Below are 16,635 nucleotides of genomic sequence, written 5' to 3' on the forward strand. Positions count from 1 at the left end.
GAGAGAGAGAGAAACAGGTTTCAGGTGGATGATCTTTCATCAGAATAATAGTAATCATACTAGCCTTTGCAGATAAAATTGAGTGAATTGCTCACAACATGAGAGTTATAAGTGGCAGTGGATTATTGTAATGAGTGAACACTTGCAGGATAAATTTCTCCCTTTAATAAAAGTTGGCTATCATTGTATTATTGTCAGCACTAGTCAGTTTATTTTGCCAGTTGATAGCTTGAGCAAATGCTTTGGAGCAGTTGACAGCAGCTGCCGTATAACTTGGTTGGGGCTGTGTAAAAACAGTCATGTCTGAAATTTTCACTACCTTTCTTTGCTGTACGATTCCATTTTACAGACAGTCCAAACGCTACCCTGTGACGTACTGTCTATAGAACATCCAACAGTTGATACAAATTTCTTTAACCCAAACTGCATGGATAGTTTTCTAGATCTAGTTGACAGATACTGGAATGGATTTAAGTCTCTTCATTGTAATGAAAAATTTCTGAGTGAGTACTCTGCAGTTTTCTTTCTTAAATTTACAATTATTTCAAAGGATGGATGTGTTGTAGTTTTAATGATAAGATGCTTGTTATCCTACCTTCTCCACTTACCTTAAGTGTCAGTCATGGTTCAGTGGGTAGCATTCTCGACTCTGAGTCGGAATGTTATGGGTTCATTTCCCACTCCAGAGACTTGAACACCGGGCTGATTCTTCAGTGCAATAGTTGAGGGAATGCTTTACTCTCAGAGGTACCGTCTTTCTAGATGAAACGTATTCCCTCAGTTGATCGTAAAAGATCTAATGGTACTATTTTGAAGAAGAGCAGGGGAGTTCTCCTTGGTTTTCTGGTCAATATTTATTCCTTAATTCAATGACAACCATTAAAATATGCTTCATTATCTGTGAAGCAAACTGGGATGTTCAGAGGTTGTGACAATTGCCATATAAAAGCAAGACCTTCTTTCTTTTCATCATTGCTTATTTATTTGGCAGAATCTTCGGGAGTGTTGAGTAAAGTCTAAGAATGAAACAAAGTCTTTCCTCTTTTTGCAATGAGCATAAATGTAAAGTTCTTCCTCATTGACCTAACAGTTTTAAAAAAAAAAGCAGAATTTCTTATTGATTTTCAGCTCTGTGTTGAGTTGCCATTTTAGGTTTGGCATCGCCCTGGGAAATGCACTGATCACTGGTTAGTCATGAAGTGGCTCCATAGTAATAACTTTCATTTCGATCACCATATCTCCAAGTTAGGGACATTTGATGGTGGCTGATTGCACAGCATTACCCAGTACCAGACAGGATCCAGAATGCCAGTCCAAGTTTCATTATGAAGCTGCTTTCTGATGCTCCAGCAACTGACTTCATCAGTGTTTAGAGACCCTTTCCTTTTCTTTCCTTTCGTTCTTCCTTCCTCTCCCTTCTCTCACCCCTCCCCACTTCCCCCATGGCCCAGCCATATACAAATCTTAGTATCCCATGTACCGTTTAATCATTTGCACACGTCATCTAATTTTGTCCTCATCATCTAAACCAACAATCTTTCTTGCCTCTAATTGGACCCATCTTTTTACAGCCACACTGCTTTAAGCATGAATGGTTCTCGTTTCCAGCAAGAAATTTAGCACATTAAAGTTTTTAAATTGTCCTGAAGTACAACATTAATGCTGATTTGTGTTTGTCAGAGGCTCTTTATTTATATGCAAGATTAGCAAAATAAATTGCACATTTATATTGTACTCTGATATATGGAAAACAGAGCATATAAATAATGTGTATTACTGTTGACCTTCACTTTTATTGTTTAAATAGATCAGGCAAAGAAAATGATATGTGCCATTCAGGAGGAAGTTGTACTCGAAAACCAGTCAAAAGAAACCAAGAAGCTTCAAGAAGGAATAAACAACCTAAAAGCGAAGAATGAGTCTTTGGAAACCTGTCTGTGCCAGCAGAAGCAGCAGTATATCGAGGAATTCCAAAAACTGTCTGTGCAGCTGACTCAAGCTCAGAGAGACATGGTAAGAACTGATGGCTCATTAATTCTCCCCACAAAAACATCTGTGAAAGTCAGATCATGTAGAGGGCAGTCATTTCAATGGGGTCTACTCTGCCAGCAATGTAATTTTTAAATATTGAGATTAGCATCGTAAGCTTTTGGGCAATACTGTTTTTATTATTCAATTTTCTTTTCATTGAGATGGTCCCTTTTGCAGCGGTACATCGGAAGAGGAGGAAGCCATTCAGCCCACTGAGCCTGTTCTGTCATTCAGTTAGATCGTGGCTAATCTGTATCTTAACTCCATCTACCCAACATTGGTTCTGTAATTCTTAATACCTGGTCTAAGAAAAATCTATCAATCTCAGTTTTGACCGAACTTCAACAGGGAGAGTCCCAGATTTTCCACAGTCCTTTGTGTGAAGGAGTGCTTCCAGACATACCCTGAACAGCTCAGCTCTGATTTTATGGAGATACCCACTTGTTCTGGACTCCCCCACAAGAGGAAATAGTTTATCTACTCTAGTAATTCCTTTAATCATCTTAAGCATCTCAATTAGATCACCCCTTAATCTTCTATATTTAGGGGAATTCAAGCCTAGTCAATGCAACTTGTCCTCAATGTAAATAACCTTTTTAGCGCAACTTCAAAGATCATGCTTACAGTCCTATTCAGGGGCAGCTGATAGGCATTAGCAGTTGGGCAACCTGGACATTGATTTGCAGGAGCCCAACCTAGAAGTAAGTTGCACATGAATACCCAACTGGTACTAACCTTTTGCGGCTCAGGCAACCATCCCTGTAGCACAATTCCCAGATTTATCTCCAAGTGAGGTGAGATGGCGGCATCGTGGTAATGCCACTGAGCTAGTAATCTCGAGGCTCAGGCTAATGTCCTGGGGACATGGATTCAAATCCCACTATAGCAGTTGGTAGAATTTAAATTCAATTTATTAATAAAAATCTGGAATTGAAAGATAATTTCAGTAATGGTGTCATGAAGCTATCATCAATTGTTGTAAAACCCATCTGGTTCACCTAATATCCTTGAGGAAGGAAATCTGCCACCCTTATCTGGTCTGGCCTACATGTGACTCCAGACTCACAGCATTGTGGTTGACTGTTAAATGCCCTCTCAAATGGCCCAGAAAGCCACTCAGTTGTCAAGGTCAATTAGGGGTCGGCAACAAAAACTGGCCTTGCCATCAACACCCACATCCCATGAAAAAATAAAAACAAATGCAACTAGGTCCAAGGAGAGATCTGAAGTTGTGGGTGACAACAGGAAGGAAATGCATTATTGAAAACTGTATCCCTCACAAATTAAACATTGGGAAGACCAAAGCCTTCTTCATCACCTTCTACCAAGAACTCTGATCCCTCGTCGGTGATTCCATCGTAATCCCTTACCACTGGCTCAGGCTGAGCCAGACTGTTCGCAACCTCGGCAACCTCTTTGACCCTGAACTGAGCTTCCAACCCCATATTCTCACCATCACAAAGACCACCTACTTAACATCATCCACCTCCGCCTCTGTCTCAGCCGATCTGCTAATATCCTCTCTCTTTTTGTTATCTCCAAATTCGACTCTTCCATTGGTGTCCAGGCTGGTCTCCCATCTTCTTCCACTCTCGATAAATTTGAACTCATCCAAAACTATCTGCAACCCGTACCTAATGCACTCCAAGTCCTGTTCACTCATCACCCTTGTACTCTCTGACCTACAGTGGTGCCTGGTCCACCAACACCTTGATTTTAAAATTCTCATACTCCTGCTTAAATCCTTTCATGGCCTTGCACCTCCCTATTTCTCTAACCTTCTGCAGCCCTACAATCCTCCAAGAACTCTGCATTCCTCCATTTCTGGCCTGTAGTGCATCCCCCACTCCCTTCGCTCCACCATTGGTGGCTGTGCCTTCAGCTGTCTAGGCCATAAGATCTGGCATTCCATCCCAAAACCTTTCTAGCTGTCCTAATTCTCTTTTCCTTTAAGATGCTCCTTAAAAACTGCCTCTTTAACCAGGTTTTCAGCCACCTGTTCTAATGTCTTCTTCTTTGACTCTATCAAATTTTGTCTGATTATGCCCCTGTGAAGGCCCTGTGACAATTTAGTATGTTAAAAGCATTATATAATTGCAAGTTGTATAACTAATAAAGTGTGCTACAATGATAGCACTGTTTACCTTGGTGTAGCTGACACTATTTTTTAGAAGCTAGAATGGGTGGGAGGATGCCCAAGTGTGTGTGGAAATACTTTGGGTGTATTATTGAGGGAAGTGTAACAAAATACTTGACAACGTTGAGAATTCTTTGTGGCTTTTTAAAAAACTGATAAGTGAGTGAAGAATACGGCCCAAGGCGGCGAACGAGAAGTGAAACTGACCTCAATGGTTGCAGGATTGGGCAGAACCGTGGTCTTCGTATTGGCAAACAGTTTGAAACTTCTTATGGTCAAGTAGTGCACTTGGCCAGCCTGATGGCATCATAAATGATGATTACTGTCTCCGTCTCTTAATGTGTTTCACACAGTGCAGTTTACCAGCAATTGCCTACTTGAGAATGCAGTACAAGAAAATTCTGGAGAGTACTTGTATAAGTAAATACTTGGTTATTTTCCCTTTGATGTAACTCCATTTCCATGGATTCTGATCAACTCTGATTCTGCTTTAACAGGAAATATTGAAGGATCGTTTAGGTCAAACTTTAGATGAGAAAAATCATTTACAGAACCATCTGATAAAACTGGAACAGAAAACACTTAATGCTTCCAGTTCCACAAACCAACAAGTCGAAGGTGAGTTCTTATGAATGGGCCTTTTATGAATTCAATTCATTACAGTGTGTTTTCATTGTGTAGACTTTGTGATATAGTGTGTATTTTGAAAGAGAAAGCTTGTTTTATGATTAAAAACTAATCAGTTTGCAAATTGTGCAGTGCCTAAACCTTGACCTTCAGCACCAATAGGTTAGGAAAGGAATCCATCCAGTGCAGCCAATTTATTAACACAAGCTAATGGGGACGAGATAACTATTTCTTCTCGTCGAAGGATTCAGTGACCTCATCTGGCTTTATTGGAAGTTCTACAACTACCAGAAGAACCATTTGTGATAGTTACACTTTGCTGATCTGGGTGCATTCTGACTGCTTCCATGGTCAATTGATTACACTCTTGTTTCTGAGTCAGTAGGTCTAGATTCAAGCCCTACTACAGGATTTCACCTAATCTAGTGCTGCACTGTCAGAGGTGCTGTGCTCCTGATGAGGTGTTCAACTGACAACTCATTGGCCTGTACTGGTGACACGATTCGAAGAAGAGCATGGGAGTTCTCCCGCTGGCCAACCTTCACATGTTAAACCATGATCCCATCTGCCCTCTTGGATGGATGTAAAAGATGCCATGACACTATTTGAAGAGCAGGGGAGTTCTCCCGGTACCACAATAGGGTTCCCCGTGTTTGCACCTATCAGCCTCCCCTTGTTCTGTTTCTTCCCAATTACTGGGGTTGGGCTATCAACAAATATTCACTGTAAGCCCATGGACTTCCACAGCTACCTCGGCTACACTTACTCACACTCATGTAGGCATTGCATTCTCTCAGGTTTTCCGTCTCTGTTGCATCTGTTCTGATGACACAATCTTTCATACCAGCGTTTGATATGTCTTCCTTTTCCCTCAACCAAGGATTCTACCCCCATTGTGGTTGACAGGGCCCTCGACTGTCTCCATTCCATTTCCTGTACTTCTGCTCACACCCCTTCCAGAACTACGATAAGGTTCTCCTTGTTCTCACCTTTTACCCCACCAGCCTCCATATTCAACAGCTCATCCTCCGCCATTTCCGCCACCTCCAGTGGTGATGCCACTACCTAACACATCTTCCCTTCCCTTCCCCTCCCCTTTCAGCATTCCCAGGGGCATTCCCTCTGCCACACCCTGGTCCACTCCTCAGTTACCCCCAACAGCCCCTCCCCTTCCCAGGCACCTTTCCATGCAATTACAGGAGATGCAACACCTGCCTTTTTACTTCCGCTCTCCTAACTGTCCAAGGCCCCAAACAATCCTTCCAGGTGAAAGTGATTTATGTGTACTTCTTTAAATTTAGTATACTGTATTTGCTGCTCACAATGCGCTCTGCTCTACATTGGGGAGACCAAACGCAGATTGGGTGACTGCTTTACAGAACACTTCCCTTCAGTCTGCAAGCGTGACCCTGAGCTACTGGTCGCCTGTCATTTTAATTCTCCACCTTGCTCTCATGCTGACCTCTCTGTCCTTGGCCTCCTGCAGTGCTTCAGTGAAGCTCAACATATGCTAGAGGAATAGTACCTCATCTTACAATTAGGCACTTTACTGCCTCTGGACTCAATATTGAGTTCAATAATTTCAGACTGTAATCTCGGTTTTCATTTTGTTTCCTTTTCTTTGCATGTTTCGGAATACTTGCTCAACGTTCTTTTTCTTGGCCCATTATCACTGTATTTGCCCTACACAACTCCCTTCTATCTTCCACCATATCACAAACCTTCCCTTTTGTTCTTTTTCCCCACCCTCCTCAACACTTCTAAAGTAATTCATTGGCTGTAAAGCACCTTGGGACACCTTTGGCAACAGTTAGTATATTCTAGGTTCTATGGTGACATAGGCTTATGTTACTTTTCCGAAACTTATTTCTCTTTTTGCATATTTAGAACTGCAGAGCCACAACCAGCAGCTGCGATGCGAGATTGACAATCTGAAGCACCAGGTCCAGTATTGCAGCAAAATCCAAGAACTGACTGATAAACTCCAGGAAAGCCACAGGTAGCAGCAGTTTGACCGGAGCATAGGTTCTTAAACCCACGTATTTTGAATCCTGTCATGCACAAAAAAAGTGACTCTCACAAGCCTTTTGCAATTTTTTTCCAGAAGTGAATAACAGGTTTGCATCCTTTGCACCCTGTTGGAATGATCTGGTATTGCACCAAATCCCTGAGGAAAATTACATAATCGGATGATGGCCCTATCATTCCCAAGTTAACCTTCTCACCCTTTGTTATGCCCTTTAATGTCAGTGCATCATCCAGGTCTGTATTCTCCGGCAGGGACCACCCTCCTTCCCACCCTTCCTCCCTCATGACTTGGTCAGGTGGCAATGTTCTGTGGAAGGTGTGATCTGTGGAAGAAAGGTTATCAGCTTTGTGGAGTCTTCATCCTCTTAATGAGCGTCCACCTCACACCCATCTGACCCCTCAAGCCTTGGAGGGATTGTAAATAATTAACCGGCTGTCTTTTATCATAAAATAATTTGGGGCAAAACAATATCTAACCTGCTGCATGGGGACAGGTCCGACAGGGACATAGAGGGACTCCACCAGTGCTGTAATGTCACGAAATATCTCAACACCATAAGTGATATTGTCCCTTCATGATTTATTCCCCCCAGAAAATGTGGGTCACTGAGCTCTCTGAAGGATACTGCTAGAAGAATGCAGACTTACAAGGGAGGCAGACTTCCTTCGTGCATTTTGTGGCATACAATTGGATCTGGTTACCCAATGGAGAATCTTTTATTAGTATTTCCAGGAGACTGCAGTCTGTACTGTGCCATAAGCACTTCAGAAGGAGGAAGTTAGTGATAAAAGTTCATACTTTTAGCTTGGATTACTTCACCACTTAGTAACATAAATAAGGGCAGGAGTAGGCCAATTGGCCCCTTGAGCCTACTGCTTCATTCATCATGATCAGGGCTGAATTTCATCAACTCTACTTTCCTACCCTATTAATTTGTTCCAAATTATTATTAAGCCACAGTATCCATTTTCAGATAGCTCAGTAGTTGAAAGGCTGCTTTGTCAATCAGAGTTTATATCCATTTCAACGAAGACACCACATTCCAAAAACATCAACTGAGGGAATCTCCTCAGAATGTTTCCCATGTGAGTCCAGTTTTAATTCTGAACAGGTTTTTCAGGGTTCCCACCAGCTGCATCCAGTGTCCCGTTGAGTGTGGATTGGAGATTGGCCACACCGGATTTGCACTGGTCTTGGCTCTCAAGGTGCCAAAAAATACATATATTTTTGGAAGCCTCATGAAGAATGAACGAGAGCCTCGTTAAATGCAAATATGGTAATAAGTGCCATGTACAGCTTCAGGAATTTGGACATGTCTTTTGTCTCCAGCACTGCTTGCTCATATAGGTGTCACCCATGGCTCAGTTGGAGCTTTCTTGCCTCTGTCAGAAGATTGTGGGTTCAAGCTCCACTTCAGAGACTTGAGCACATAATCCAGTTTGACCCTTCCTGGGCTGTCAGGAGGTGTCGTCTTTGAGTTGAGATGTTAAACCAAGGTCCTGTCTGACCTCCCAGGTGGACATTAAAGATCCCGTGACACTATTCTGAAGAGCAGGGGGATTTTGCTTGGTGTCCTGTCCAATATTTAACACTCAAAAATGACCAATAAAGGAAACAGATTATATGGTCATTATCACATTGCTGTTTGTGGAGCCTTGCCATGCACAAATTGGCTGCTGCATTTCCCTACAGTACAATAGTGACTACACTCCATTGGCTTTAAAGCAATTTGCGATGTTCTGAGGTTGTGAAAGGCACTATATAAATGCACTTTCTTTTTTTCATATAAAAAGTTACATTTATGAAATTTGGACATAGGTCCTTGAGAGGGTGCAGAGGAGAGTTATCAGAGTGGTTCCAGGGATGGGAGATTTTAGTTACAAGGATAGGTTGGAAAAGCTGGGGTTGTTCTCCTTAGAGCAAAGGAGATTGAGGGGAGATTTAATAGAGGTGTACAAGATTATGACAGGCTTAGATAAGTTAGACAAGGAAAGGTTGTTCTCTACTAATGGTACAAGGTACAAGTCTCTATTTGCTTTCTCTGTGGTCTCACATCATTGCTTGTGGACCTTCAGTGTTTCACCCACTATGACCCCCAGTTTCCTCTGTTGCTCTGCACATATTTTGGTGAGATTTTCATCTGAGGCCTCATCCGCCTGTTCAGGTGGGTATAAAAGGTCACGTGGGATTGTCAAAGAAGAGCTGGGCTTTCTCCTGGTGTCCTGGCCAACATTCCTTTCTGTGCGGGCACAGCCGACAACAGATAAACTGGTCATCCATCTCATTTGCTGTTTTGATAGCTTGCTGAATGTAACTTGGTGGCTGTGTTTGTCAGTGTAATGGATGACTACACTTCAAAAAGTAAATAAGGGAAAGTATGCAGTGCAAAGATTATCTTTAATATACAGACATTGAAAAATAAATTAGAAAAATTAAATCTAGGTTCATAAAAATGCATTCGGAGCAAATGCTGTATAATTAAATGTTTCCCTTGCAGTTACCTCTTCACCCCTGGAAACTTGGTCAGTCCTTCTGGGGAAAGTCCAATCAACAGTATGTGTGTATCTTCAGATAGTACATTGAGTATTTTGAGAATAGATACAGCATTTTTAATGGGGTATATAAATGAGCACATTACCAGTAAATTGAATGCCAGTGTGCAGTACATTCACAAATCTGAAAGTGTTGAACACAGGAAGTTTCCTTTGAATTATCGGTACTAGCACACACAAGTGCTCCTGATGATTGTTCAAAGAGTAACAATAATTTTGAAGAGTGCAGAACAAGACAGGTAAATGTTATGAACACTCAACTAATTGTTTGCAGTATCCAGGGCTTCTATCATAATATTTTATAACTGGAATTTCTATGTGCGTGGGAGTGTCAGTTCCAAAGAATGCTGCAAAACACTTCAGCGTGCCAGCTCAAAAATCTATTGCTAATGATTCTTAATGTTTATAATGCCATTGATGCACAAATTTGGAACTGCTCACTCATTACCATTTGTGGTAAGCCAATTCTGTATCTTGAATTGATTTACTCAGTAGTAGGTAAATATATGTGATTAGCATTAGTGTGCAAGATCAACCTGATTATGATAAGTTATGGAAACTTCTATCATGAAAACAGCCATTTTCTTGTTGACCTGTTTTCCCTTACTAATTCTGATCATATTTCCTTTTTTTGTATTAAAGAAACAATACCTTTTCTCTTCCCTGCCCTCCTCAAAACAACCATTCTTAACCGGAAAAGATAAGTAATCTAATTCCAGCCACTGCTTTGAATTTAGCTACCAGAAGATGCATGATAATGGCTTAAATTAAGCCCTAGTAATTCTCAGCCCTCTTCCTAATGGAAAGAAAGAACATGCACCTTTAATGACCTCAGGACATCCCAAACATTTCACAACCAATGAGGTACTTTTGAAGTGTAGTCACTGTTCTACTGTAGGGAATATGCCAGCCAATTTGTGCACAGGGTCCCACAAACAGCAATGAGGTAACTGACCAGATAATCTTTTGTTTCAGTGATGTTGGTTGACGGATAAATATTGGCTAGAATTCTTCTGCTCTTCAAACAGTGCCATGGGATCTTTTACATCCACTTAAACCAAGGGTCCGTCTGCCCTTTTAACATCTCATCTGAAGGATGCCATTTCTGGCAGTGCAGCACTCCCTCAGTAGTGCACTGAGTGTTGGTCTAAACGATGTGCTCTAGACTGTGAAATTGGGCTTGAATCTATGTCCTTCCGGTTCAGTGGTGAAAGTGCAACCACTGAACCAAGGCTGACTCCCTGTTTTAATTTAGTTTTGAAGTTTATTCTGTCCTTTTCTTGAAAATTAAATATGTCTGGATACTGCAACGTAATATTTCCTTGGGGAAAATGAAACTCCTAGCCCATGTCATGATACCATGCAGTACAGAGAATGGAACACCCTTAAAGCTGGCAGTCTCTTGTATTGGAGAAAGGCTGACCTCAGATGCGAAACATCTGAATTGTGGACACCAGGCTGTATCCCATCAGCCTGTAACACAGCATGTTAATACCAAACCTCCTATAACTCTTCGCTTGAAATTGTATCACCTGGGCACATTCTGTATAGTACATTACTGGAACAATAGATCACTTTGGTTTTAAAAAGGCTATTATCAAATAGCTAAATGCCTGTACTGCTTTTCTCTTTAGACTTTAAGCAGTGAATGCATTTTTGTGGTATTATGCTGTCATCTACTCCAAATTTCTCTTCAGCCTTTCCCCAAAGTCACATATACTGAAAACTAATTCTTCCTCCCCGTTTCTTTCCCTTCACCTCTATCCCTGCCCCACCCCATCCTCCCCTTCCTCTCCTGAAGACATTGACTATTGTTGGGGAAAGGTTCTGCAGATGTTGGCAGCCATTCAGTACCTCACCCAAATGTCTTGCATGTGACCCAAGACATTGAGTATAGGTCATTTGGTCATGGAGGGCATTGCTGCTGAGCCCCACTTTACTTCAGCTGAAACCAAAGCACGTGCACTTTCCAACAGGAATCACTGCACAATGAGGCAGAGTGTTACCATGAGCAGGTGATGATGGGCTGACTCCTTGAACTTGTGGAGGTCACACAAAAGTAGCGGGCAGTAAAAGACCAGCTGGTCCATCAAGCCTGCTTCACACTCAGTATGCCTGGAACATTGACTAGCCACCCATTGCTCCCCGCCACCCTCCCAGGCAGCCATGTAATTTCCTGGGAGGGGGCAAAAATCTAGAAGTAAAACAGGGTCAAAAAGTGGAGGGGGAGGGATGGTGGGGATATCTGGTAAATTCCTCTCCAGCCCTTCAGGTGATCAAAACCAGTCCAGAAGCCCACATTGACTATGCTTCTGTTTATCCTTAAAACAGTTTTGCTATCCCTGGCCCAGCCAAGAACAACTGTAGTGTCCTTTTGAAAGAACGTTAGCGCTCACCACACAAGCTGTCAACGCAATCCGGAGGTTCACTACTGTCTGGGAAAAGAAGGAACCACCTATCATCTAGCCTATTTGTACTCTTGTCAGCTGTGGCTCAGTTGGTAGCACTGTTGCCTCAGAGTCACAAGGTTGTGGGTTCAAATCCCACTCCAGGTCCCGTCTACCCTCTCAGGTAGGCGTAAAAGATCCCATGGCACTATTTCAAAGAAGAGCAGGGGAGTTATCAACATCACAAAAACAGATTATCTGCTCGTTATCGTATTACTGTTTGTGGGAGCTTGCTGTGCACAAATTGGCTGCTTTGTTTCCTGCATTACAATAGTGACTACACTTCAAAAGTACTTCATTGACTGTAAAGTGCTTTGGGATATCCTGTGGTTGTGAAAGGTGCTGTATAAATACAAGTCTTTTTTTCTTGTGTAGTTTAAATGCACAACATAGAGGTGCCCTCATCCTCCTCAATCTGTCAAACTGAAATAATCTAACAATAGGCCTTTTGATATTTTATATACCTCTGTCAGGTCACCTCTAAGTCTATGCTGGTCTAAAGTAGCATATTATCATTTTAAACCTTGGTTGATTTTTTTTTTTCTTAGTCCCCTTCTCCTTAGCCGGGGTTGCTGAGGCAAGTTATAGTATCACAGCTGACCTCCCTGAGCTTGTACCTGGGACTGTATTAATCCACATGGTTTAGCCCTGCACAAGCTGGTGTCATTACTCAATAGATCTTTGCAGGCACTCATCTAGATATTAATAGCAACTCACACAAACTTTGGATAAAACATATGTTGTCAAGGTACTTGTAATAAAACTCCTCCGCTCATTACTCTCTGCAGAATTTAAAAATAGAGTTCTTTGATTAGTTAACCTTGCCTTATCTAGGCAGAAAGGAATTGATAAAGAGCTGTAATAAAACCTTAGGTTGAAGTAAGGAGCCAAGCAGGTGAGGTCCGTCTTTCGGATGAGACATTAAACCAAGCCCTCGTCTGCCCCCTCAGGTGGGTGTAAAAGATCCCATGGCACTTCAAAGAAGAGCAAAGGAGCTCTCCCCAGCGGCCTGGCCAATATTTATCCCTAAACCAACATCTCAAACCGACTGTCTGATTATTATCTCATTGCTGTTTGTGGGAGCTTGGTGTGTGCAAATTGGCTGCTGTGTTTCTTGCATCACAACAGTGACTACACTACAAATGTACTTCATTGGCTGTAAAGTGCTTTGGGAGATCCTGAGGTTGTTGACGGTGCTATATAAATGCACGTCTTTCTTTTCACTCTGCTTTCAGCTGCCACTTGCAACCCATGTATGGCTGCTTAATGAGCAATGTTAATAGCAGACAAATTTGCACTGAAACAAATATGTGTCCATCTATCAAAAAAACAGAATAAAGTCAGGATAGATTTGAATAAATCCTCGCTAAACTGCTACATGCTTACATTTGGCGCATATCTTACAAACACAATGGTGATGGTTGTATTCAGTTGTTTATCGTGTGCATGTATGTTTGGTTACTCCAGCCCCTTTCATGTTCCAACAGTCTAGAATCTGGAGTATTCCCACACCGCAGCCCACAAGTATTCCAGGCTCGATCTAAATTTGAGTGCGTCTCCTCTCAAAAATTCACAGGTCCTAGCCCAGTGGCAACTAATAGAAATCGCTGACTAGCCACAAGTGTAGCTTGGGCTACACCTTTCTAGCCAGAGGCACTAATTTTACTTCTAAAGACGAAAGAAATTGTTTCAGAGCTAATTTTTGATGAATGGGGGTTGATTTCAGTCAAGAAACTTAATGTACTCTTCTGCAAATCCACCAGAAATGTTGTCAAATACAGAGTGCATACGTTTGAAAATGTCTTTGAATAATGCACCTTATTTTCTGCAAGCAACCTTGTGCACAATGGCTTCCAGTCACTTTCCACAACAGCTGACAGAATTACCCATTCAGCACCCAATTATGGCCCTTATTGATTGCAGCGGCAGACCCGCTCCTGCTCTCCATCCAGACCCACCCCTCCTCTCCCTCCAGTACCATCCCTCCTCTCTCTCCAGATCTTCCCCTCCTCTCCGTCCAGACCCATCCAGCTCACCATCCAGAATGAGGTTGAGGAATGCTTACCATTCGCCATGATGTGCCCTCTTGGACCTTCTCATTATTGGCTGGGCTTCTTTTCTTCTGCCCGCCTGGATTGGCTAAGCTGAGCCCTCTCCAAACAACAGATAACCAATGAAGGGTCACTGACCCGAAACGTTAACTCTGCTTCTCTTTCCACAGATGCTGCCAGACCTGCTGAGTGGTTCCAGCATTTCTTGTTTTTATAACAGATAACCAATAATTGGCAATCAAGGAAGTAAAGCAGACTCAATGCTCAAAAAAACTCTCACGCACTGCATTTCACCTTTCCATTTTATCACCAAAGGTACAAAAAGTCTATGGTTCTCATGCACAGGGGAAACATTCTTGGTGTGGTACTGTTGGCCTGCAAGAGTGCGAGAAGCGGGGACTCTGCCCTTCTTGCTCCAAGATCTGGAAAGCATCTCCCTATTTCTGGGACCATCCCTTGGCTGCATGGCAGAGGTTTTGGCCAGACTTCTTATCTGGGTAACATCTGTGGAGAGAGAAGCGGAGTTAACGTTTCAGGTCTGTGACCTTTCATCAGAACAGTTCCGATGGAAGGTCACAGACCTGAAACGTTAACACTGCTTCTCTCTCCACAGATGCTGCCTGACCTGCTGAGTATTTTCTGCACTTTCTGTTTTTATTTCATATTTCCAGCATTTGCAGTATTTTGCTTTTATTCTTATCTGGGTAGTCACACTCGGGTATGCCGCAGAGGTGCTGGAGCCTGTGTTGAGTTGGTCTTGTAGCTCTCTGCCAGCTATTATTTGTTTCCTTTTTGGAACAATCAGTGGAATGTATGGATGTGCCCCAATTTGGCAGCATCCATTCAGTGACAGATCTGACGTGTGCCCATAGGCCCATGTTTTGATGCACTCATACTAATCAGACATGGAATTCGCTACATGTGGCTAGTTTTTTTATTCGTTCATGGGATGCGGGCGTTGCTGGCTAGGCCAGCATTTTATTGCCCATCCCTAATTGCCCTTGAGAAGGTGGTGGTGAGCTGACTTCTTGAACCGCTGCAGTCGTTGGGGTATAGGTACACCCACAATTCTGTTAGGAAGGGAGTTCCAGGATTTTGACCCAGCAACGGTGAAGCAATGGCAATTTAGTTCCAAGTTGAGATGGTGTGTGGCTTGGAGAGGAACTTACAGGTAGTGGTGTTCCCATGCATCTGCTGCCCTTGTCCTTCTAGGTGGTAGAGGTCGCAGGTTTGGAACGTGCTGTCAAAGGAGCCTTGGTGAGTTGCTGCAGTGCATCTTGTAGATGGTACACACTGCTGCCACTGTGCGTGCTGGTGAAGAGAGTGAATGTTGAAGGTGGTGGATGGGGTGCCAGTCAAGCGGGCTGCTTTGTCCTGGATGGTGTCGAGCTTCTTGAGTGTTGCTGGAGCTGCACCCATCCAGGCAAGTGGAGAGTATTCCATCACACTCCTGACTTGTGCCTTGTAGATGATGGACAGGCTTTGGGGAGTCAGCAGGTGAGTTACTTGCCGCATAATTCCCAGCCTCTGACCTGCTCTTTTAGCCACTTTAGCATTTATGTGGCTGGTCCTGTTTAGTTTCTGCTCAATGGTAACCACAAGAATGTTGATAGTGGGGGATTCAGCAATGGTAATGCCTCCATCAAGAGGAGATGGTTGGATTCTCTCTTGTTTGAGATGGTCATTGCCTGGCACTTTTGTGGAGCGAATGTGACTTGCCACTTACCAGCCCAAGACTATGTTGTCCAGGTCTTGCTGCATCTGGACATGGGCTGCTTCTGTACCTGAAGAGTCGTGAACAGTACTGAACATTGTGCAATCATCAGCGAACATCCCCACTTCTGACCTCATTGATGGAGCAGCTGAAGATGATTGGGCCTAAGATACTACCCTGAGGAACCCCTGCAGTGATGTCCTGGGATTGAGATGATTGACCTCCAACAACCACAACCATTTTCCTTTGTGCTAGGTATGACTCCAACCAGCAGAAAGTTTCCCCCCAATTCCGATTGACTCCAGTTTTGCCAGGGCTCCTTGATGCCATACTCGGTCAAATTCTGCCTTGACGTCAAGGGCAGTCGCTCTCACCTCACTTCTGGAGTTCAGCTCTTTTGTCCATCTTTGAACCAAGGCTGTAATGAGATCAGGAGCTGAGTGACCCTGGTGGCACCCAAACTGAGCATCATAAGCAGGTTATTGTTGAGCAAGTGCCACTTGATAGCACTGTCAACAAACCTTTCCATCACTTTGTTGATGATTGAGAGTCGACTGATGAGGCGATAATTGGCTGGATTAGATTTGTCCAGCTTTTTGTGTACAGGGCATACCTGGGCAATTTTCCACATTGCCAAATAGCTTGGCTAGGGGTGTGGCTAGTTCTGGAGGACAGGTCTTCAGTACTGTTACTGGAATGTTGTCAGGACCCATAGCCTTTGCAGCAGTGGCTATCATATTGGACAACACCGCCCTAGCCACAATGTTCTCAAGGGCCAGCACACCTCCCCCACCCCCTTCCACCTTCTGAGGCTGTGGCTCCTTCTATTTGCTGTAATTCAAGGCATCAACTGCCTACTTCCTTCCCTCAACTGAGCCTGATTTCCACCCCCAAGTTTCTTTCTCAACTGCACATGTTACAACAGCCTCCACACCACCTTCTCCCTCCTAATGCTAGTGCCCACTTCCAATACTTTGGCTGCTATCTTCAAGCAATTTGTCTTGAAAATTGGAGATAGAAAATGAGTAAATTAATAAAGAAGCAGAG

General features: G+C 43.1%; 1 protein-coding gene across 3 annotated transcripts in view; it reads left to right on the plus strand.

The window, feature by feature from the left end:
• Positions 1-16,635, plus strand: part of cep72 (centrosomal protein 72) — a 234,410-nt gene that overhangs the window by 208,667 nt on the left and 9,108 nt on the right. For all 3 annotated transcript variants that reach the window (XM_068055509.1, XM_068055516.1, XM_068055501.1), the window contains 4 exons: positions 350-503; positions 1,808-2,013; positions 4,666-4,786; positions 6,683-6,794. In XM_068055509.1, the coding sequence (XP_067911610.1) occupies positions 350-503; positions 1,808-2,013; positions 4,666-4,786; positions 6,683-6,794 (593 nt within the window). The remainder of the gene's footprint in view (positions 1-349; positions 504-1,807; positions 2,014-4,665; positions 4,787-6,682; positions 6,795-16,635) is intronic.

This window comes from Heterodontus francisci, chromosome 2 (assembly GCF_036365525.1).
Source record: "Heterodontus francisci isolate sHetFra1 chromosome 2, sHetFra1.hap1, whole genome shotgun sequence".
NCBI classification, from domain to species: domain Eukaryota; kingdom Metazoa; phylum Chordata; class Chondrichthyes; order Heterodontiformes; family Heterodontidae; genus Heterodontus; species Heterodontus francisci.